General features: G+C 38.0%; 1 protein-coding gene across 1 annotated transcript in view; it reads left to right on the top strand.

Annotated features, from left to right (window-relative positions):
* LOC150088198 (NFU1 iron-sulfur cluster scaffold homolog, mitochondrial-like) overlaps window positions 1-17,673 on the top strand; it is a 146,495-nt gene that overhangs the window by 84,995 nt on the left and 43,827 nt on the right. The window contains exon 5 of the mRNA XM_090369379.1: window positions 6,189-6,292. Coding sequence (XP_090225505.1) covers window positions 6,189-6,292 — 104 coding nt within the window. The remainder of the gene's footprint in view (window positions 1-6,188; window positions 6,293-17,673) is intronic.

The following is a 17,673-nucleotide window of genomic DNA, read 5'->3' as shown; positions in this document are numbered from 1 at the left end:
ACAGTTGGTACTTTACTCTTGGGGTTACTGCTACCCATATACAGTACTTTACATTTGTCAATTTTAAACTTCAGTTGCCACCTCTCAGCCCATCTACTCAACTTTTTTAGATCCTGTTGCAGTAGCATACTGTGATTAGTGTCATTAACAACCCTGCCAATCGCATCATCTGCAAACTTGGACATTAAGCCTGATATACCTTCATCAATATCATTAATAAATACAGAAAACAACAATGGACCCAACACTGAACCTTGGGGAACTCCACTAATAACATTAGTCCACGAAGATCAATGTCCATTGATTACCACTCTCTGTCTTATTCTATCTCAACCATCCCTTTATCCATAGCAGCAATTTGCCCCCAATGCCACACTGCCCCAATTTGTCTTCCATGTGCAACAGTATCAACAACCTTCCCATTGGCTTAATGGCCACAGATGCCGATGCACCTAATAAATCCCTAAACAAACAAAGAAACAAACAGCCTTTCTGAGGTCCAAGTATATGATATCAAAATTAATCTAGGCATCCAGTTTCTTTGTGACCACATCATGGTATCCAATCAAATTGGTGAGACAAGACCTCCCCTTAATAAACCCATGCTTGTCTGAACTATAACTGAAATCTTGTCTAGATGATTCTGCAATGCTTCTTTAACTAGTGACTCCATTATTTTCCCTGGAACAGAAGTAAAACTAATACGTATGTAATTCTCGTGTCTCCCTTCGATCTCCCCTTTGTGAATTGGAGACACATTTGCACATCTCCAGTCCATCTGGACCTGCCCTGAGTCCAAGGAATCTCTCATAATTATGGCTAAAGGTTTGCTTACTTCCTTTGCTGCTTCCTTTAATATAACTGGATAGATCCCATTCACTCCAGGTGCCTTCCTTATGTTTAACTTCAACAATTTCTCATCCACTTTGCTCTCAGTTATTTCAAAATCACTTAGCTCCCTGTTAGAGATTGATAAACTCTGGCATTCCCCTCATTGAATAACTCCTTATGTGTGAATGAGGAGAATGAGATGCAAAATACTCATTCAGTTTATCAACTACCCGAGCATGATCATCAATAGTCAAAGCATCTATGTTAAGGGGACAAATCTGATTCATCCCCTTCCTGTTAGAGTTTATGTAAGTAAAGAACAAAGAGTTCTTTTTCTTTGCATTCTTTGCCAAAGATTTCACGTAATCTTCCTTTGCCTGCCTAATGTCCTTTGTGACTTGATTACAGACCAGCTTATATCTACCATAGGCTCCTGTGTCCCCTGTTAATTTATATGTATCCTATGCATTTTTCTTCTCTGCCACATGTCACATTAGATCATCTGATTTTCCATTTAGGCCTAAACCTTGAGCAATATTTCTTAGTTGGTATGAAAAGCCTAGTAGCTTCCAAGATTAATTGTTTGAATGCTTCCCATTTAGAATTTGTTGCTGGTAACTTCAACAGTTGGTCCCACTGTATACAATTTAACAACTTTCTCAGACCACCGTAGTCACCTTTACGAAAGCAAAAACCCTTCCCTTTACCCTTAAGTGTAGTACCAACTGTGTGGTACTACACTTAAAGTGGTAGAAAATGAAAAAGACCTAGGAGTAATTGCACAGTCAGATATGAAGTTTTCTGAGCAATGCAGACAGGTCATTGGGTGTTGTCAATGATATTGGGGAATTTTGCTAGCAGGGAAAAGGAGGTGATTGTTCGTCTGTATAAGACAATGGTCAGGCCACACCTTGAGTACTGCATACAGGTCTGGAGGCCTCATTTTAGGAAGGATGTAGATTTGCTTAAGCGTGTACAGAGAAAGGGCAACAAGATTGGTGAGGGGAATGAAAGGATCCTCTTACCAAGAGAGATCTAAGTTCTGCAAATTGCAGTGGCTGGAGACTAGGTACCTGCACGGTGATCTGATTGAGGTGTATAAGGCCTTGAATGGGTTGAGCACGCTGAATTCTGATAGGATCCTTCCACTTGCTCAGATTACGAACCTAAGGGGACATAAATTCAAATTAAGAAAAGACAGATAGAATAGATGTGTGGAAATTTGCCTTTAGCCAGCTGGTGGTTAATTGCTGGAACAAACTTCCATCTGTCGTTGTGGAAGTTGATAGGTTGAATAAATTTAATGAGGAACTGGACAGGCATTTTGAGGGAATGGTGTGATTTTTTTTTTTTTTTTTTTTTTTGGATGATGCTGCATAAGCTCATACACTTGCTTTCTTGCATCACATGCCACTACTACTACTACCACCCCTGATGGTAGTTACCTCTTTCAGTAAATCCCACATCAGCACACTGTGATCACTGCACCTTTATCTGAAGATTCGTAATGATGAAGAATCACTGATAATCAAATCAAGAGTATTACTCCCTGCAGTTGCTTCCCGAACATGTTGTTATAGAAAATAATCATCCAATAAATCCACAAAAGTGTCGCTAGCGTGCAAGTGACCAACCCACAAGTTCCAGTCAGTATCTGATAAATTACAATCCTCCCCATTATAAGACAATCTGATTTACTGGCCCGCTATTTCTCTGTATAATTGTTCATTATACTCATCTGACTCATTAGCCCAAGAAACCTATAGGTAAAAAGAAATCCAAAGAAGACAAAATTAGTCAAGAAACACTGGTCATGATAAACCGAAGACAAATGAAGAGCAAGATAAACACTGACAAGGAGAAAATTGAGTATACTGACTTATGCAAAGCCATTAGAAAGAGACCCAGAGAAGATAAGAAGATTTAGCACAAAAAAATTAGAACAAGCATTAAGGGAAAACAAAGGACTTAAATCAGCAGCCATGAGAGTAATACAGAAAGACAAATGATACTGAAACTGAAGAATACCGATGGTGTACTTATAAATAGCAGAGAAGGCATAATTCAAATAGCAGAAGACTACTATAGAGAATTATACAAGGAGGAAGAGAATGATGCCAGCAGTGGGGAAGATGGATCGCAAATTAGTAACACGTATGACATACCTAATATCCTTCCTGATGAGGTAGAACATGCATTGAAGAAAATGAAGAATCAGAAAGACCCGGGGGAAGATGAAGTTACTGTAGAGTTGTTAAAATTGGGAGGAAGAGGCATGATACAAAAACTGGAAAGACTCTTCACAAAATGCATTAGAAAAGGTGTGATGCCTAAGGAGTGGAATAATGCAATCATAGTTTTGCTGCATAAGAAAGGAGATAAATTGGAAATTATGGACCAATTAGCTTGTTATCCCGCATCTACAAGTTGTTCACAAGGGTCATTACTAACAGAATAGAAAGAATACTTGAGGAGAATCAACTGAAAGAGCAAGCTGGCTTTAGGGCAGGATTCTCAACTATGGATCACCTTCATGTAATATCACAGCTAATGGAGAAAGCAAATGAATATAAAAATCATTATGCATGGCATTTGTGGATTATGAAAAGGCATTTGACTCCATACAGCATAAGGCAATGTTTCGGGCACTGGAAAGACAAGGCATAGATACCCCGTATATTTTGATTTTGATGAAAATATATGAGAACGCTACCTCCTTTATTAGACTAGACAAAGACAGTAGGAAATTTAAAATTGAGGAGACAATATCTCTGAAGTTGTTTACAGCTGCCCTTGAGGAAGCTTTCAGAAGATTGAACTTGTTGCAGAAAGAAGTCAATATGAATGGAGAGTACCTAAACCATTTACGATTTGCAGATGACATTGTGGTCATAAGTCACGATCCCAAAGAATTAGAGGAAAATCTTTAATCAGTTATGCAGAGTTAGTAAGGATTTTGGACTAAAGATGAATATGGCTAAAACAAAAGTAATGATGAACAAGTATGCCACAGAAAGGGACATAATGATTGAAGGGGCAGTAATTGAAAAGGCGGAGTCATATACTTATCTGGGACAAGTTATTAGCTGTAATAATGATAAATGGCTGGAAGTCAAGAGAAGAATAAATTTTGGATGGATAGCATTCAGGAAATATAGTCACATGCTGAGGAGCAATATCCCAGTTTGTCTGAAACGTAAAATAATGAACCAATGTATACTCCCCACCATGACTTATGGAGGGGAAACTTGTGCACTCACCAAAAGAATGGAAGAGATGCTGAGAACTACACAGCAAAGAATGGAACGAATTATATCGGGAATGAGACTGTGTTAGATAAGAAGAGAAACACATGGATTAGGCAAAAAAACTCAAGTAAAGGACATTCTTATCAAAACTAAAGCTCGAAGACATGATGACAGGTGGACTAAGAAAATAACAAGAGGAGCTAGAAGAAAACCTGGAAGACAATGGCAGAAATGGATTGATGAAATTCATGAGATTGTGGATAGTAAATGGATGGCCATTGCACAAAACAGAAGGAACTGGAAAGTTGCTGGAGAGGCCTTCATCCTACAGTGGATTGAAAATGGCTGGTGATGATGAGTCATTAGGCCTATAACACATTCCTACTCTCAGTTTTACTTTCCCAATGTTTATGTCACACCATACTGACTTAACACTTTACTATCCATCCATGTCAACTGGCTGCACTTACTTAGATTTTATGTATTTCTAGACTAATTGCAGAACCTATCCTGTCTGTCCTTTCTGTACACATTGTACTCCCCAAAATTCAATTCTGCATGTTATATATGTGTAACACCACGTTTCTGATATCCCAACAATATCTGCATTTGATGTTTTGACCCACACCTCAAATTCATCAAATTTATTTACCAAACTCCTATCATTGCTGTACACACAAGTATACATGACACCTGTTCTTATTCCTAGCTACCCTAACACAGCCCATGTATTTACTTGTTCTGCGATGACTCTCAGCATTCTTTGAAATCTCCTGCACCTTGTTTTCCAAGCTGCTTTTTTTTTTTTTTTTTTTAGTTGTTGACGCAGCGGCTTTTATGGCCATAATGCACCTCCCAAAGTTTTTGCATTTTACGCTGATCCAAGCTGTTAATCAATTAGTCTCTGCATCCCCCCCCCCCAAGCCAGGAGTTTTCTGACCCACGTAACACAGCCTTGATAGCATCAGCAAATATTCTTGTAATTCTTGCAGTCTTGAACATTCTGGAAAATGTCAGAGCCCTTAAAAGCTTCGATTTTCAAGTTTTGAAAGTTAACAGGTATGTGCATGCATAGTCATGAAGAAGATTGAAAATGTAATAAATTGTCTAAGTTTGACTACATTCAAGATTACTTTACTTTAGAAAGTGAGCAGGTCTTTAAACGTAATAATCCTTAAAATAGTAAATTAGTTACAAAATTGTTTCAGACACCCACAGTAAGTTTTACATTGCGGGTTACATTAACCTTTTCTAAGTACGTGTGGTTGGAGGAAATTCTAGGATTTATTTTTAATTTTATAGGTTATCTCTCACAAGCTTATACATCATCATCAAAAGAAAAAAAAAAAAAAAAAAAAAAATCACTCTCCATATTTCTTCATCCCTTCTAACTGTTTTTCGAGGTCTTTCTTGAATTTATTCAAACTATCCACCTCTAAAACACCAGATGGGAGTTTATTTCAACAGTCGGCCACCCACTGGTTGAAAGCAAATTTCCACACTACCCAGCAACCATCCTTCCTGTGTTCAAATTTATGCTCCCTTCTGTGTAGCCTGATTAAAAGGAGAATTCCATCAGCATTGAACTTATTCAATCCATTTAAAATCTTAAACACTCCGTCAGATCTCCTTGCAGATGCCTAGTGTCCAGGTTCTCCAGTTTACAGAACTGAGGCCCTTCCTGGTAAGAGTACCTTTTTGTTCCTCCCATTAATCTCATTGCTCTTCCCTGCACCTGTTCCAACTACCCATTCTTTTACTTTTTTATAGCAATACAAACTGTTTATGTTATACATTCAGACTGTTCTTTCACCCAATGTTATTAAAGGAAACACCATTGACCTGTTTTCCCATACTAATGTTATTGTAATATTATGATGCTTTCAATGGAAATTACATTTCTGAGCTGAACAAATTAATGAATTGCATAGTGTTTCTAGTAATATTTGTGTCATGTGCATTTATATGCATTATTGATTAAAATGGGCACAATGTGCATTTGCACATAATCTGATGTTTAGTCATAAATTTATATGATTTGTCTCCAGATTATATATGAGAAATATATAAATAGCTAATTAAAAAAAAATTGTTTAAAATTCAACATAGCTGTCCAGCCAGATGATGATGATGCCGTACAGATGATCAAGGAACTTCTAGAAACAAGAATCCGCCCTGTAGTTCAAGAAGATGGTGGTGATGTTGTGTTTATGGTAGGTCATTATTTTTATAGATTATGTAAGAAAGCTTCATGAGTAAAATTTGATCTCTCTCTCTCTCTCTCTCTCTCTCTCTCCCTCCCTCCCCCAATGGAATGATCTTTGAAAATGAATATAGTCAGTCCTAAAGGATAGAAAAGATCTGGATTATATCATACACAGAAAAAAAAAAAAAATACTTAAGAATAGCAGAATACCAGAATCTCCCCATTTACAGAGTTTATGAAGATGACAGCAAATGACAAGAGTTAAGAATCTATGGGAAAATGGAGGTTTAAGTTTCAGCATTAGGCTATGAAGATGCCTTAGCAACTTTATAGTCATATCACATAAAAAGTGTTCAATATAAGCTATATGTGGCAGAACATTGGATATTGTGGTTTATTATTTATTTATTTTTATTTTTTTAATAATGATACAATAAGAAGGTAAAATTATCAGTTGAGAAGAAGCAGAAAAACTAATGTGATTTATGTATTCCAAATGTTTAAACTGAACAGTACATTTTTAACTTAATTATTTTTATGGAGAAATGTTTCTGATTTTCAAGGATTTTGAACACAAGCATTTTGAAGTATTTCCAGAGTGTTCTGTTTTGGTTATACATACAGGAAATTTTTTCATTGGAAAAAAATTAAAGAAATTTTTTCTTTAATTTTTAAAATCTTTTTCTTTCCCATTTGATTACTTTGGAAAGTAATCAAATGGGAGAGAAAAATAAATAAATATTGAAGTAAATTTGCAATATTATACTTTCAATATTTTTAAGAATTACTCTGAGTAACAAATGTGATACAATGGGCAGACAAAAAAACTGCATCACTTGTGAATTTTGCAAATAATGTGTTTTGTGCTGCATTATGGGTTTCAGTAATGTTTGAAATGCATTTGTTAGATGGGATATATATCTTTGTGAATGAAATCCAATAAAAAGACTCCACCTGACAAACCTAATTGCCATAAATATCTTCACAAAGGGTAAAATGCATAATTAATGGAAATATGAGAAATCGTGCAAATGGCAATCACGACAACCAAACATGTTTTATTGCATTTACATGTACAAACTGAAATGACAACTTAACATAATAGGATTATGTACTGTAAATCAGCAGAATAAGTCCTCAATATTTTGTTTTTCCTCCTCGAGCTGCAATTATAGCCTTGCAATGATTCGGTTGCCCAATTTCGTGGTACCACGCCCTTACAATGCTCTCCTGCAGGTGAATCTTACTTGTTGGTTTCTTCTGAGCAATTTTAAACAACATTATGTACCAGTAATTTTTAGTAGAGTTCAAATCTGGACTGTTGCCGAGCCAGTCCAACACTATAATTCCAGCATTTCTGAGATATGACTGCACTTTAAGGGAGTAAAACGAGGGAAAACATTGGTGTAAGTATGTTTTAAGCCTTATGAGACAAGAAGACAAACATCGTTAAATGTAAATAGCATAACACTTACCAATTTTGCTGTGTGGTAAGGTGCTGAGTCCTGTTTAAAAATGCAGTTTTGGATTTTTGGTGATCCCTAATAACAGGTTTCAGGCACTCCTCCAAGATAGCAGTGTAGGTTTCTGCATTCACCATTCCATTAATAAACTTAATTCACCCTACCCCTTTGTTTGTTATGCCTCCCCGGACCATCTGACCATGGGGAACTTTACAGTCGGTGTTATGCTTCTGATTTTTGCAGTGATATGCCTCCAATTTTTGTCTTTTGTCACATCGCTTCCCATCCGAGCCATGCAGGTTGGATTTCGATTCGTCAGAAAAGATGATACACAAAACAATAGGCCCAGCACTGAACCTTGGGGGAATTCCACAAATAATATTAGTCGACGAAGAGTAATGTCCATTGATTGCCATTCTCTGTCGTCTCCCACTCAACCACCCCCTTATCCATTATAACTACTTGCCCTTAATGCCATACTGCTCCAATTTGTACAGCAGTCTTCCACATGGTGCAACAGTTTCAAAAGCTTTCCTGAAATCCAAGTATATGATATCAAAATTATTTTTTGCATCCATTTATGTGACCACATCATAGTATCCAATCAGATTGTTCAGACAAGACCTCCCTTTAACAAATCCATGCTGTGTCTTAGCTATTACAGCAGTCTTGTCTAGATAATCCTCTAATGCTTCTTTAACCAGTGACTCCATTTTATAATGGTGACACGAGTAATTACAGACCTGTAATTACTCGTGTCACTATTCGATTCCCCCCTTTGCAAATTGGGGACACATTTGCACATCTCCAGTCAATGGGGACCTGCCCGTTGACTGGAGTCCAAGGAAGCTCTCATAATTATGGCTAAGGGTTTGTTTACTTCCTTTGCTGTTTCCTTTAATATAACTGGATAGATCCGATTAGGGCTTACAGTACTGGTCAAAATCTTAATACCGGTATTTCGGTATTTTTAATTTATGAAACCGGGATACCGGTATTCCAAAAACAAAGGTTTTTCTCAATAAATTTTGATGACAGGTGCAATAAAGTAAGGAAAAAACAAGTACTGTAATTACTTGAATTCAAGTTTTAAATAAACATTTATTGCAATAATGAATATTCTGAAAAATATCATTAAAAATACTTTAATAATAAACTTTGCAGTAACAATATGTATTTTTTTGTTTTTAGTTAGTATTCTTAAAACAAAGAAATACATATTGTTACTGCAAAGTTTAGTTATGTTTAAGCATCCACACTACCTCTCTGAATAAAGTGAGCTCTTAAGAAACATAAGCATATAGGGTTATCGTTTAAACTGGATCTAATTTTGGTATATACAGTATTTGATTAGTGGCAGAAAACGCCCTTTCAGATTCTGTTCTGGTACTATTGCACTCAGATAATCGTAGACGATGTCAGTCCAGGTTTTGAACTTTTTTAGCAAAAATAGTTAAAAGTATTTCATTAATTTCCAACTTAAGTTCATCTTTTAAAATCTCATTGGAGTCAGGCAATTTCTTATTTTGGAAAGAATTTGCAGAACGCTGATGTTCTGTTCCATGTTGGTCTTCCATAGTTGAATTATGTTCATCATTTTTTGAAGGAGAAAGACGTTTTATTCAGCGAAGTATAATTTTCACTACAGTATCTTTACTGAGTCTGGGAGAGAGCAAAGAGTGGGGATAAGGAATAAAGAGAGCAAAGAGTGCAGTTAAGGAATTCTTCACATATATAAATGCAAAGAAGAGAAGGAAAAATCAGATCGGACACATAGGTAATTGCATGGGATGGTATTAGATACCCCAACCGATGTTGCACATGAACTCGACATTTACTTTGCATCGATATTTACAGAAGGAAAAACCCTTCACATCAATGAGAAATTATGGGAGTGAAGTTGAAAAAAATGTAATTAATGATGTTGAAATTTCACATGTTGATTTAATGAGAAAACTTTTGCGCCCACAGGTGAGTAAGGGTCCTGTGGTTGATGGCATATACCCTATAATCTTAAAGGAGGCAGCAAATGAGTGCATTGAACCATTAAGGCTAGTTATGAGAGCATCAATGGACTCAGGAGAGATTCCGTTGGATTGGTGTAAATTGGAACATAAAGGTGGTTCTAGAAGTGTAACAGGAAATTACTGACTGGCCAGTCTAACTTCAGTAGTGGGGAAAATCATGGAGGCAATGATCAAGGGTGGAATTAAGGATCATTCAAATGGAAATGGAATTCTGTAGGATACACAGTATGGTTTTGTAAAGGGAAAATAATGTTTTACAAATCTGGTTGGCCATTTTTATGGTCACTTGTGAGCTGGATTTAGGGAATAATTTCGACATTGTTTATTAAGATATCAGCAAAGCATTTGACTCAGTCCCAACGATGGCTTGAGGGCACCAGGCAGGGGGTTGTGATAAAAGGTGATATAGTTGTACACGTTGGCACTAATGATATTAAGAGCAGGGGACTGGCAGAATTACTTAACAAGTACAGGTCACTGTTGAAAAAAGGCCGTGAATTAGGGTTGAATTTGAAAGTGTCTGCAATTCTGCCCAGACACGACAGGAGGAAGTATATGATGAGAGCCTTGTCGATCAATTCAGCCCTAGAAAGATTGTGCAAGATTCAAGGGGTAGAATTTTTTTCAGCCTGGTCTGTACTTGTTAACAGGAGAGACTGCTTCTACAGGGATGGGATACACTTAAATAGAAAGGGTGCAAGAATATTTGCTGATGGTATCGAGGTAGTGTTAGGTGGGTCGGAAAACTGCTAGCTTTGGGGGATACAAGGACTATTAGATTAACAGTAGCCACTGATAGAGGTGATAGAAAGTGATTCTTGCACTGCTTCTATTGAAATGAGCAGCAGCCTGGAAAACGAGATGCAGGATATTTCAGAGACTGCTGGGAGTCGTTGCGGTACAAGTAAACACATGGGTTGTGCTAGGGTAGCTAAGAATAGGAACAGGTTCATGTATACTTGTGTGTACACCAATGCTAGTAAATAAATTTGAGGTATTGCTCAAAGCATCAAAGGCAGATATTGTTGGGATATCAGAGACGTGGTGTCACACAGGTATAAAGAATGCAGAACTGGAATTTGGGGAGTACAACATCTACAGAAAGGATAGACAGGATAAGAAGGGAGGAGGGATTATGCTATTAGTTAAGAAACATAAAATCCAAGGAAGCAAAGCCAGTCAACATCGTGGGACAGGTATAAACGGTGTCACACAGGTATAAAGAATGCAGAACTGGAATTTGGGGAGTACAACGTCTACAGAAAGGATAGACAGGATAAGAAGGGAGGAGGGATTATGCTATTAGTTAAGAAACATAAAATCCAAGGAAGCAAAGCCAGTCAACATCGCGGGACAGGTATAAACGGTGTCACACAGGTATAAAGAATGCAGAACTGGAATTTGGGGAGTACAACGTCTACAGAAAGGATAGACAGGTTAAGAAGGGAGGAGGGATTATGCTATTAGTTAAGAAACACATAAAATCCAAGGAAGCAAAGCCAGTCAACATCGCGGGACAGTGCAGTGTCGAGTCAGTTTGGTGTGACATTGGTGTGAGCATTGGGAGATCAAAATTGAGAGTAGGGTGTGCTATAGGCCTAATGACTCTGATGAGTATAATAAGAAACTGTACAGGGAAATAGAGTGGGCCAGTAAATCAGAGAGTCTTATAATGGGGGATTTTAATTTCCCAGGTATTGACTGGAATTTGTGGGTTGGTCACTCACTCTCACACTAGCAAGGCTTTTGTGGATTTATTGGATGATTGTTTTCTACATCAGTATGTTCGGGAGGCAACTAGAGGGAGTAATACTCTTGATCTGATTATCAGTAGTGATTCTTCATGCATTAAGAAGCTGCAGATAAAGGAACCACTAGGTGGCAGAGATCACAGTGTGCTGAAGTGGGATTTACTCAAAGAGTTACTACCATCAGGGGGTAAAGGGAAGGGTTTTTGCTTTCGTAAAGGCGACTATGATGGTCTGAGACAGTATTTAAATTCTATACAGTGGGACCAACTGATGATGTTACCAACAGCAAATTCAAAATGGGAAGCATTCAAGGAACTTATCTTGCATTATCTTGGAAGCTACTAGGCTTTACATACCAACTAAGAAATATTTTTCAAGGTTTAGGCCTAAACGGATGTCAGATTAACTAATGAGACATGGCAGAAGAAAAATGCATGGGCTACATATAAATTAATGGGTGACATGGAAGCCTATTGTAGATATAAGCTGGTCTGTAACCAAGTCACAAAGGAGATTATACAGGCAAAGGCAGATTATGAGAAATCCTTGGCAAAGGATGGAAAGAAAAACAGAAAAGAGTTCTTTACTTATGTAAATTCTAGAAGGAAAGGAATGAATCAGATTGATCCACTGTATATTGATGGTTCAACAGTTGAGGATCCTACTCAGGTGGCTAACAAACTAAACGAGCATTTTGCATCTACATTCACACATGAGGAGTTATTCAGGAAGAGGAATGCCAGAGGTGAAGTAAACTCTGGCATTGAGCTAGATGATTTTGTAATAACTGAGAGGAAAGTGGAGGAGAAATTGTTGAGGATAAACATAAAAAGGGCACCTGGGGTGGATGGGATCTATCCAGTTATATTAAAGGAGGCAGCAAAGGAAGTAAGCAAACCCTTAGCCATAATTATGAGAGCTTCTTTGGACTCAGGGAAGGTACCCATAGACTGGAGATGTACAAATGTGACCCCAATTCACAAAGGAGGATCAAAGGCTGACACAAATAATTATAGACGTGTGAGTTTAACTTCTGTTCCAGGAAAATTAATGGAGGCACTGGTTAAAGAAGCACTGCAAGATCATCTAGACAAGACTTCAGTTATAGCTCTGACACAGCATGGTTTTGTTAAGGGAAAGTCTTGCCTGACCAATTTGATTGGATACTATGATGCAGTCACAAAAGAACTGGATGCAGAGAATAACATTGATATTATATATTTGGATCTTAGAAAGGCTTTTGATACTGTTGCACATGGAAGACTGCTGCACAAATTGGAGCAGTGTGGCATTGGAGGCAAATTGCTGCTATGGATAAAGGGATGGTCGAGGGGAAGAAGACAGAGAGTGGTAATCAATGGACACTGCTCATCATGGACTAATGTTATTAGTGGAGTCCCTCAGGGTTCAGTGTTAGGTCCATTATTGTTTTCTGTATTTATAAATGATATTGATGGTATACCATTAAACTTGATGGTATATCAAGTTTAATGTCGAAGTTTGCAGACGATACAAAGGTTGGCAGGGTTGTTAAGGACACTACTGACACTATGCTGCTGCAACAGGATCTGGAAAGGTTGAGCGGATGGGCTGAGAGGTGGCAAATGAAGTTTAACATTGACAAATGTAAAGTACTGCATATGGGAAACAGCAACCCCAGAACAACGTATCAACTCTGTGGTACTACACTGACAATTGTAGAGAATGAAAAGGACCTGGGGGTAATTGTGCAGGCAGATAGGAAGTTCTCTGAGCAGTGCGGACTGGCTGCAAGAGTGGTGTCTTGTCAATGATATACAGGAATTTTTCTAGCAGGGATAAGGAGGTGATTATTCCCTTGTATAAGGCAATGGTCCAGCCACACCTCGAGTTCTGTATACAGGTCTTGAGGCCTCATTTCAAGAAGGATGTAGAGCTGCTGGAACGAGTACAGAGAAGGGCAACAAGATTAGTGAATGTAACAAAGGGTTGCTCTTACGAAGAAAGGCTTAAGTTTTGCAAATTACAGTGTCTGGAGACTAGGCACCGGCGAGGTGATCTGATAGTGGTGTATAAAGCCTTTAATGGTTTGAACATGCTCAATGCCGATGGGATTCTTCCTCTTGCTCAGAATAATCATCCTCTTCCTCTTGCTCAGGATAGATGTGTGGAAATTTGCCTTTAGCCAGCAGGTAGTTGGTTGGTGGAACAGACTTTCATCCCTTGTTGTGGAAGTTGATAGCCTAAATAAATTTAAGGCTCAGTTGGACAGGTGTTTTGAACGAACGGACAGGTGAAATAATGGAAGTGGTTTTTTTTTTTTTTTTTTTTTTTTTTTTTCCTTTTTTGGCTGATGCTACATAAGCTTGCTTTCTTGCATCATATACCTCTACTAATACTAATGCTAAAAATGGCTATTCCTTAGATTGGGTTAATGTAAGAAGCTGGGTTTGCCAAGGATCAGTATTGGGACCACTGTTGTTTTTGATTATCTTAAATGACATCTATGGAGGGCGTGAGGTCTAAACTTGCAGATGATGTAAAGATCAGTAGAATAGTTAATGATTGCAGCCAAGCAGAGCTTCTTCAGAGTGACCTAGATAGACTTCCGGGATTGTCAGAAAAGTGGCAGCTATATGCTTTAATTCTGCAAAATGCAAGGTCTTACACCTGGGGAACAGCAACCACAAAATAAATTATGCACTTGGTTGAGTTGAACTAAAGTCAGTAGTGCAGGAACGGGACTTGGGAGTTACGATACGGTCAGGCATGAAGTTATCCGAGAATTGTGGACCGGTTGGAATGTTGCATGGTGTCCTATCGATGATTTATCGAACATTTGCTAGTAGAGATAAAAATGTCATAATCACATAAAGGTGATTTTATAACCTTTATGTGATTAAATTATGTGAACTTTTTTTTAAAAATCAGTATCGAAAAACCGGTATTTTTTTTTGTATCAATACCGGTATTGTGAATACCGGTATTGTAAGCCCTAGATCCCATCCACCCCGAGGTGCCTTCCTTATGTTTATCTTCAACAATTTATCCTCCACTTTGCTTTCAGTTATTACAAAATCACTTAGTTCCTTGTAAGAGTTTGATAAACTTCTGGCATTCCCCTCCTTGAATAACTCCTCATGTGTGAATGTAGACGCAAAATACTCATTTAGTTTATCAGCTACCTGAGCATGATCAATAGTCAAACCATTGATATTAAGTGGACAAATCTGTTTCATCCCTTTCCTTCTAGAGTTTACATAAGTAAAGAACTCTTTGCATCCTTTGCCAAAGATTTCTCGTAATCTGCCTTTGCTTGCCTAACCTCCTTTGTGACTCCTTTCTTCTCTGCCACAAGCCTCATTAATTCATCTGACATCCATTTAGGCCTAATCCATGAACAGTATTTTTTAGTTGGTATGAAAAGCCTTGTAGCCTCAAAGATTAAGTCCCTGAAGGCTTCGCATTTAGAATTCACCTTTGGTGACATCATCAGTTGATCCCACTGTTTAGAATTTAGCAAAAAGCAAAAATGTGAGCAAAAACTCTTCCCTTTATCTTTAATAGTAGTTACTTCTTTCAGTAAATCCCACATCAGTACACTGTAATCACTCTCACCCAGTGATTCTTTTTTCTGCAAATTCTTAATGCATGAAAAATCACTGCTGATAATCAGATAAAGAATATTACTCCCTCTGCTTGCTTCTCAAACATATTGCTGTAGAAAACAGTCATCCAATAAATTCACAAAAGGCTTGCTTCTGTGTGAGAGTGACAACCCACAAGTTCCAGTCAATATCTGGAAAGTTAAAATCCCCCATTATAAGACATTCTGATTTGCTGATCCGCTCTATTTCTCTGCACAATTGTTCATTATACTCTTCAGAGTCATTAGGCCTAAAACAAACACCTACTTTCATTTTCCTTTTCCCATTGCTTATGTGACACCACACTGGCTCAGCATTGCATTGCATTGTCCACCAATGTCAATTGGATGTGCTTCCTTAGATTTTGTGTTTCTTAACTAACAGCATAATACCTCCTCCTTTTCTGTCCTTTCTGTACACAAATTTCAATTATCCACTGCTTATATCTGTGTGACACCATGTCTCTGATATCCCAATAATATCCGTCTTGGATGTTTTTACGTTTTTACCAGCACTTCAGACTCATCAAATTTCTTAACTATACTTCTAGCATTGGTGTACATGCAAGTATACATGCATGTATTCCTACTCTTAGTTACTCTAACACAGTCCATGTATTTACATGTTCCGCGATGACTCTCTGCAGGGAGTCATCGTGGGTCAAGTTTACTTGATCACACAGTGTCATATACTTTAAATAAATATAGATTAGAAATTATTCTCAAGTCTACTTAAAGCACATGTGCTTCTGCACCCTTAAACTTGACCACTCAGCTTGAAATAAATGAAATTTATTTCAAGAAATAAATTTCATTAAAAGTACTTGAAGTACTTGAAATAAATTTAGATTAGAAAGAAATTAAGCTATCGAGTCTTCTTGTTCCCAAAGTCAGTTTTAGCAATCAATACACTTACACCTTCTGATTATCTATGGTATTCAGTGAATAACTACTGCTTAGTTGTAGTTATGCCATTTGATGCACCTAAATTATCAGTAAGTATAATGCATATCACATTAAAGTTGATAATTTGCCGCATCTGTAAGCTCTTCAGAATTGTAAGGACTGCAGAAAACGTGTCATCAGATTGAGATAAATAAAAAGATTTTCAATATAAAATACTGTATCACATCTTCATAGTTGGGTACATATTCTTTCTCTTAGTATATATAGCTCTTTACAGTGCTTTCTCCAGTGGAATGAGAAAAATATTCATTATATCGAAAGTTTATAAAATCATCAAAAGAGCAAAGAAAAGTTTAAATATTAAAGTAATTCTACTATTACAATATAGTTAACATAATTCAAAATATAGAGGGTGTTCACCACAAAATTGATTGCCTATCCTGAAACATGCAATTATGACAGCATCCTTGCATTCAAGAATGCTCTCATTATGGCCTGGAGATGTACACATTACACCCAATTCACAAAGGGGAAGAAAGGTTGACATGAATAATTACAGAACTGTAAGCTTGACTCTTCTCTTTCAAGGATAATTATGGAGTAATTGGCAGCTAGACAGGAATGCAGTTATACTGGAGTCACAGCATGAGTTTAGTAAGGGGGGTGATCTTGTTTGGCTAGTCTGATTGGATGCTGTGTTGCAATAACAGAGGAACTGGATGCAAAAAATAATTTTGACATCATATACAGTGAAACCTCTCTAAGATGACCACCTTTGGTTCCACATATATTTGGTTTCTTATAGAAGATGCCTTGCAGAAATATATGTTAGATACACCAATGAGCCAAAACATTATGACCATCTAACTAATACGATGTTGGTCCTCCACATGTAGCCAAAACACTTGTACCCAGCAAGGCATGGACACTACCCCCAATGTTCCAACACAAACCACAGATGCTCAATGGAATTGATGCCTGGGGAATTTGGAGGCCAGAGCAATACCTGGAAGTCTTCCTCATATTCTGCAAACCAGTCTTGAACAATCTGGGTGGTGTGGCACAGTGGCACCATTATCCTGCTGAAAGATGTTTAGGTAGGTGGTAGACATCAGAGTGTCTGGCACATGGATGACTGGACCCAGGGTATCCCAGCAGAACATTGCTGCCACCGGCTTGTATTCGTCCCACAGTGCATCCAGGCTCCATCACTTCCCCATCTAAACAACATACATGTACCCAGTCGTCCACATGGTGCAACAGGAAACATGATTCATCGGACCAGACGACCTTCTTTCAGTCACCCAAGGTCCAGTTTCAATGATTGTGTGCCCATTGTAGGCACTGTGACCGGTGAACAGTGGTTAGCATGGGCACTTGGAGCAGTTTGCGGCTACACAGGCCGCTTGGAGCGACCTGTGTAGCTGCAGCAGCGTTCGATGTACTGTGTGTTGTGACACATTACTCCCATCACCAGCATTCCAACACCGGCAAGTTGTGCCACAGTCGACCTTTTGGTGCCACGTACCATCCGGAAGAGCTTTTGCTCACCTCAAGCATTGATGAGCCATGGTCGTCGAACACCTTGCCGGCGGTTTGTGGGTTTTCCCTCCTTG

Source organism: Mastigoproctus giganteus, chromosome 3 (assembly GCF_048544385.1).
Source record: "Mastigoproctus giganteus isolate SK-2022 chromosome 3, ASM4854438v1, whole genome shotgun sequence".
Lineage (NCBI taxonomy): Eukaryota > Metazoa > Arthropoda > Arachnida > Uropygi > Thelyphonidae > Mastigoproctus > Mastigoproctus giganteus.
This window is presented reverse-complemented; position numbering and strand designations above follow the sequence as displayed.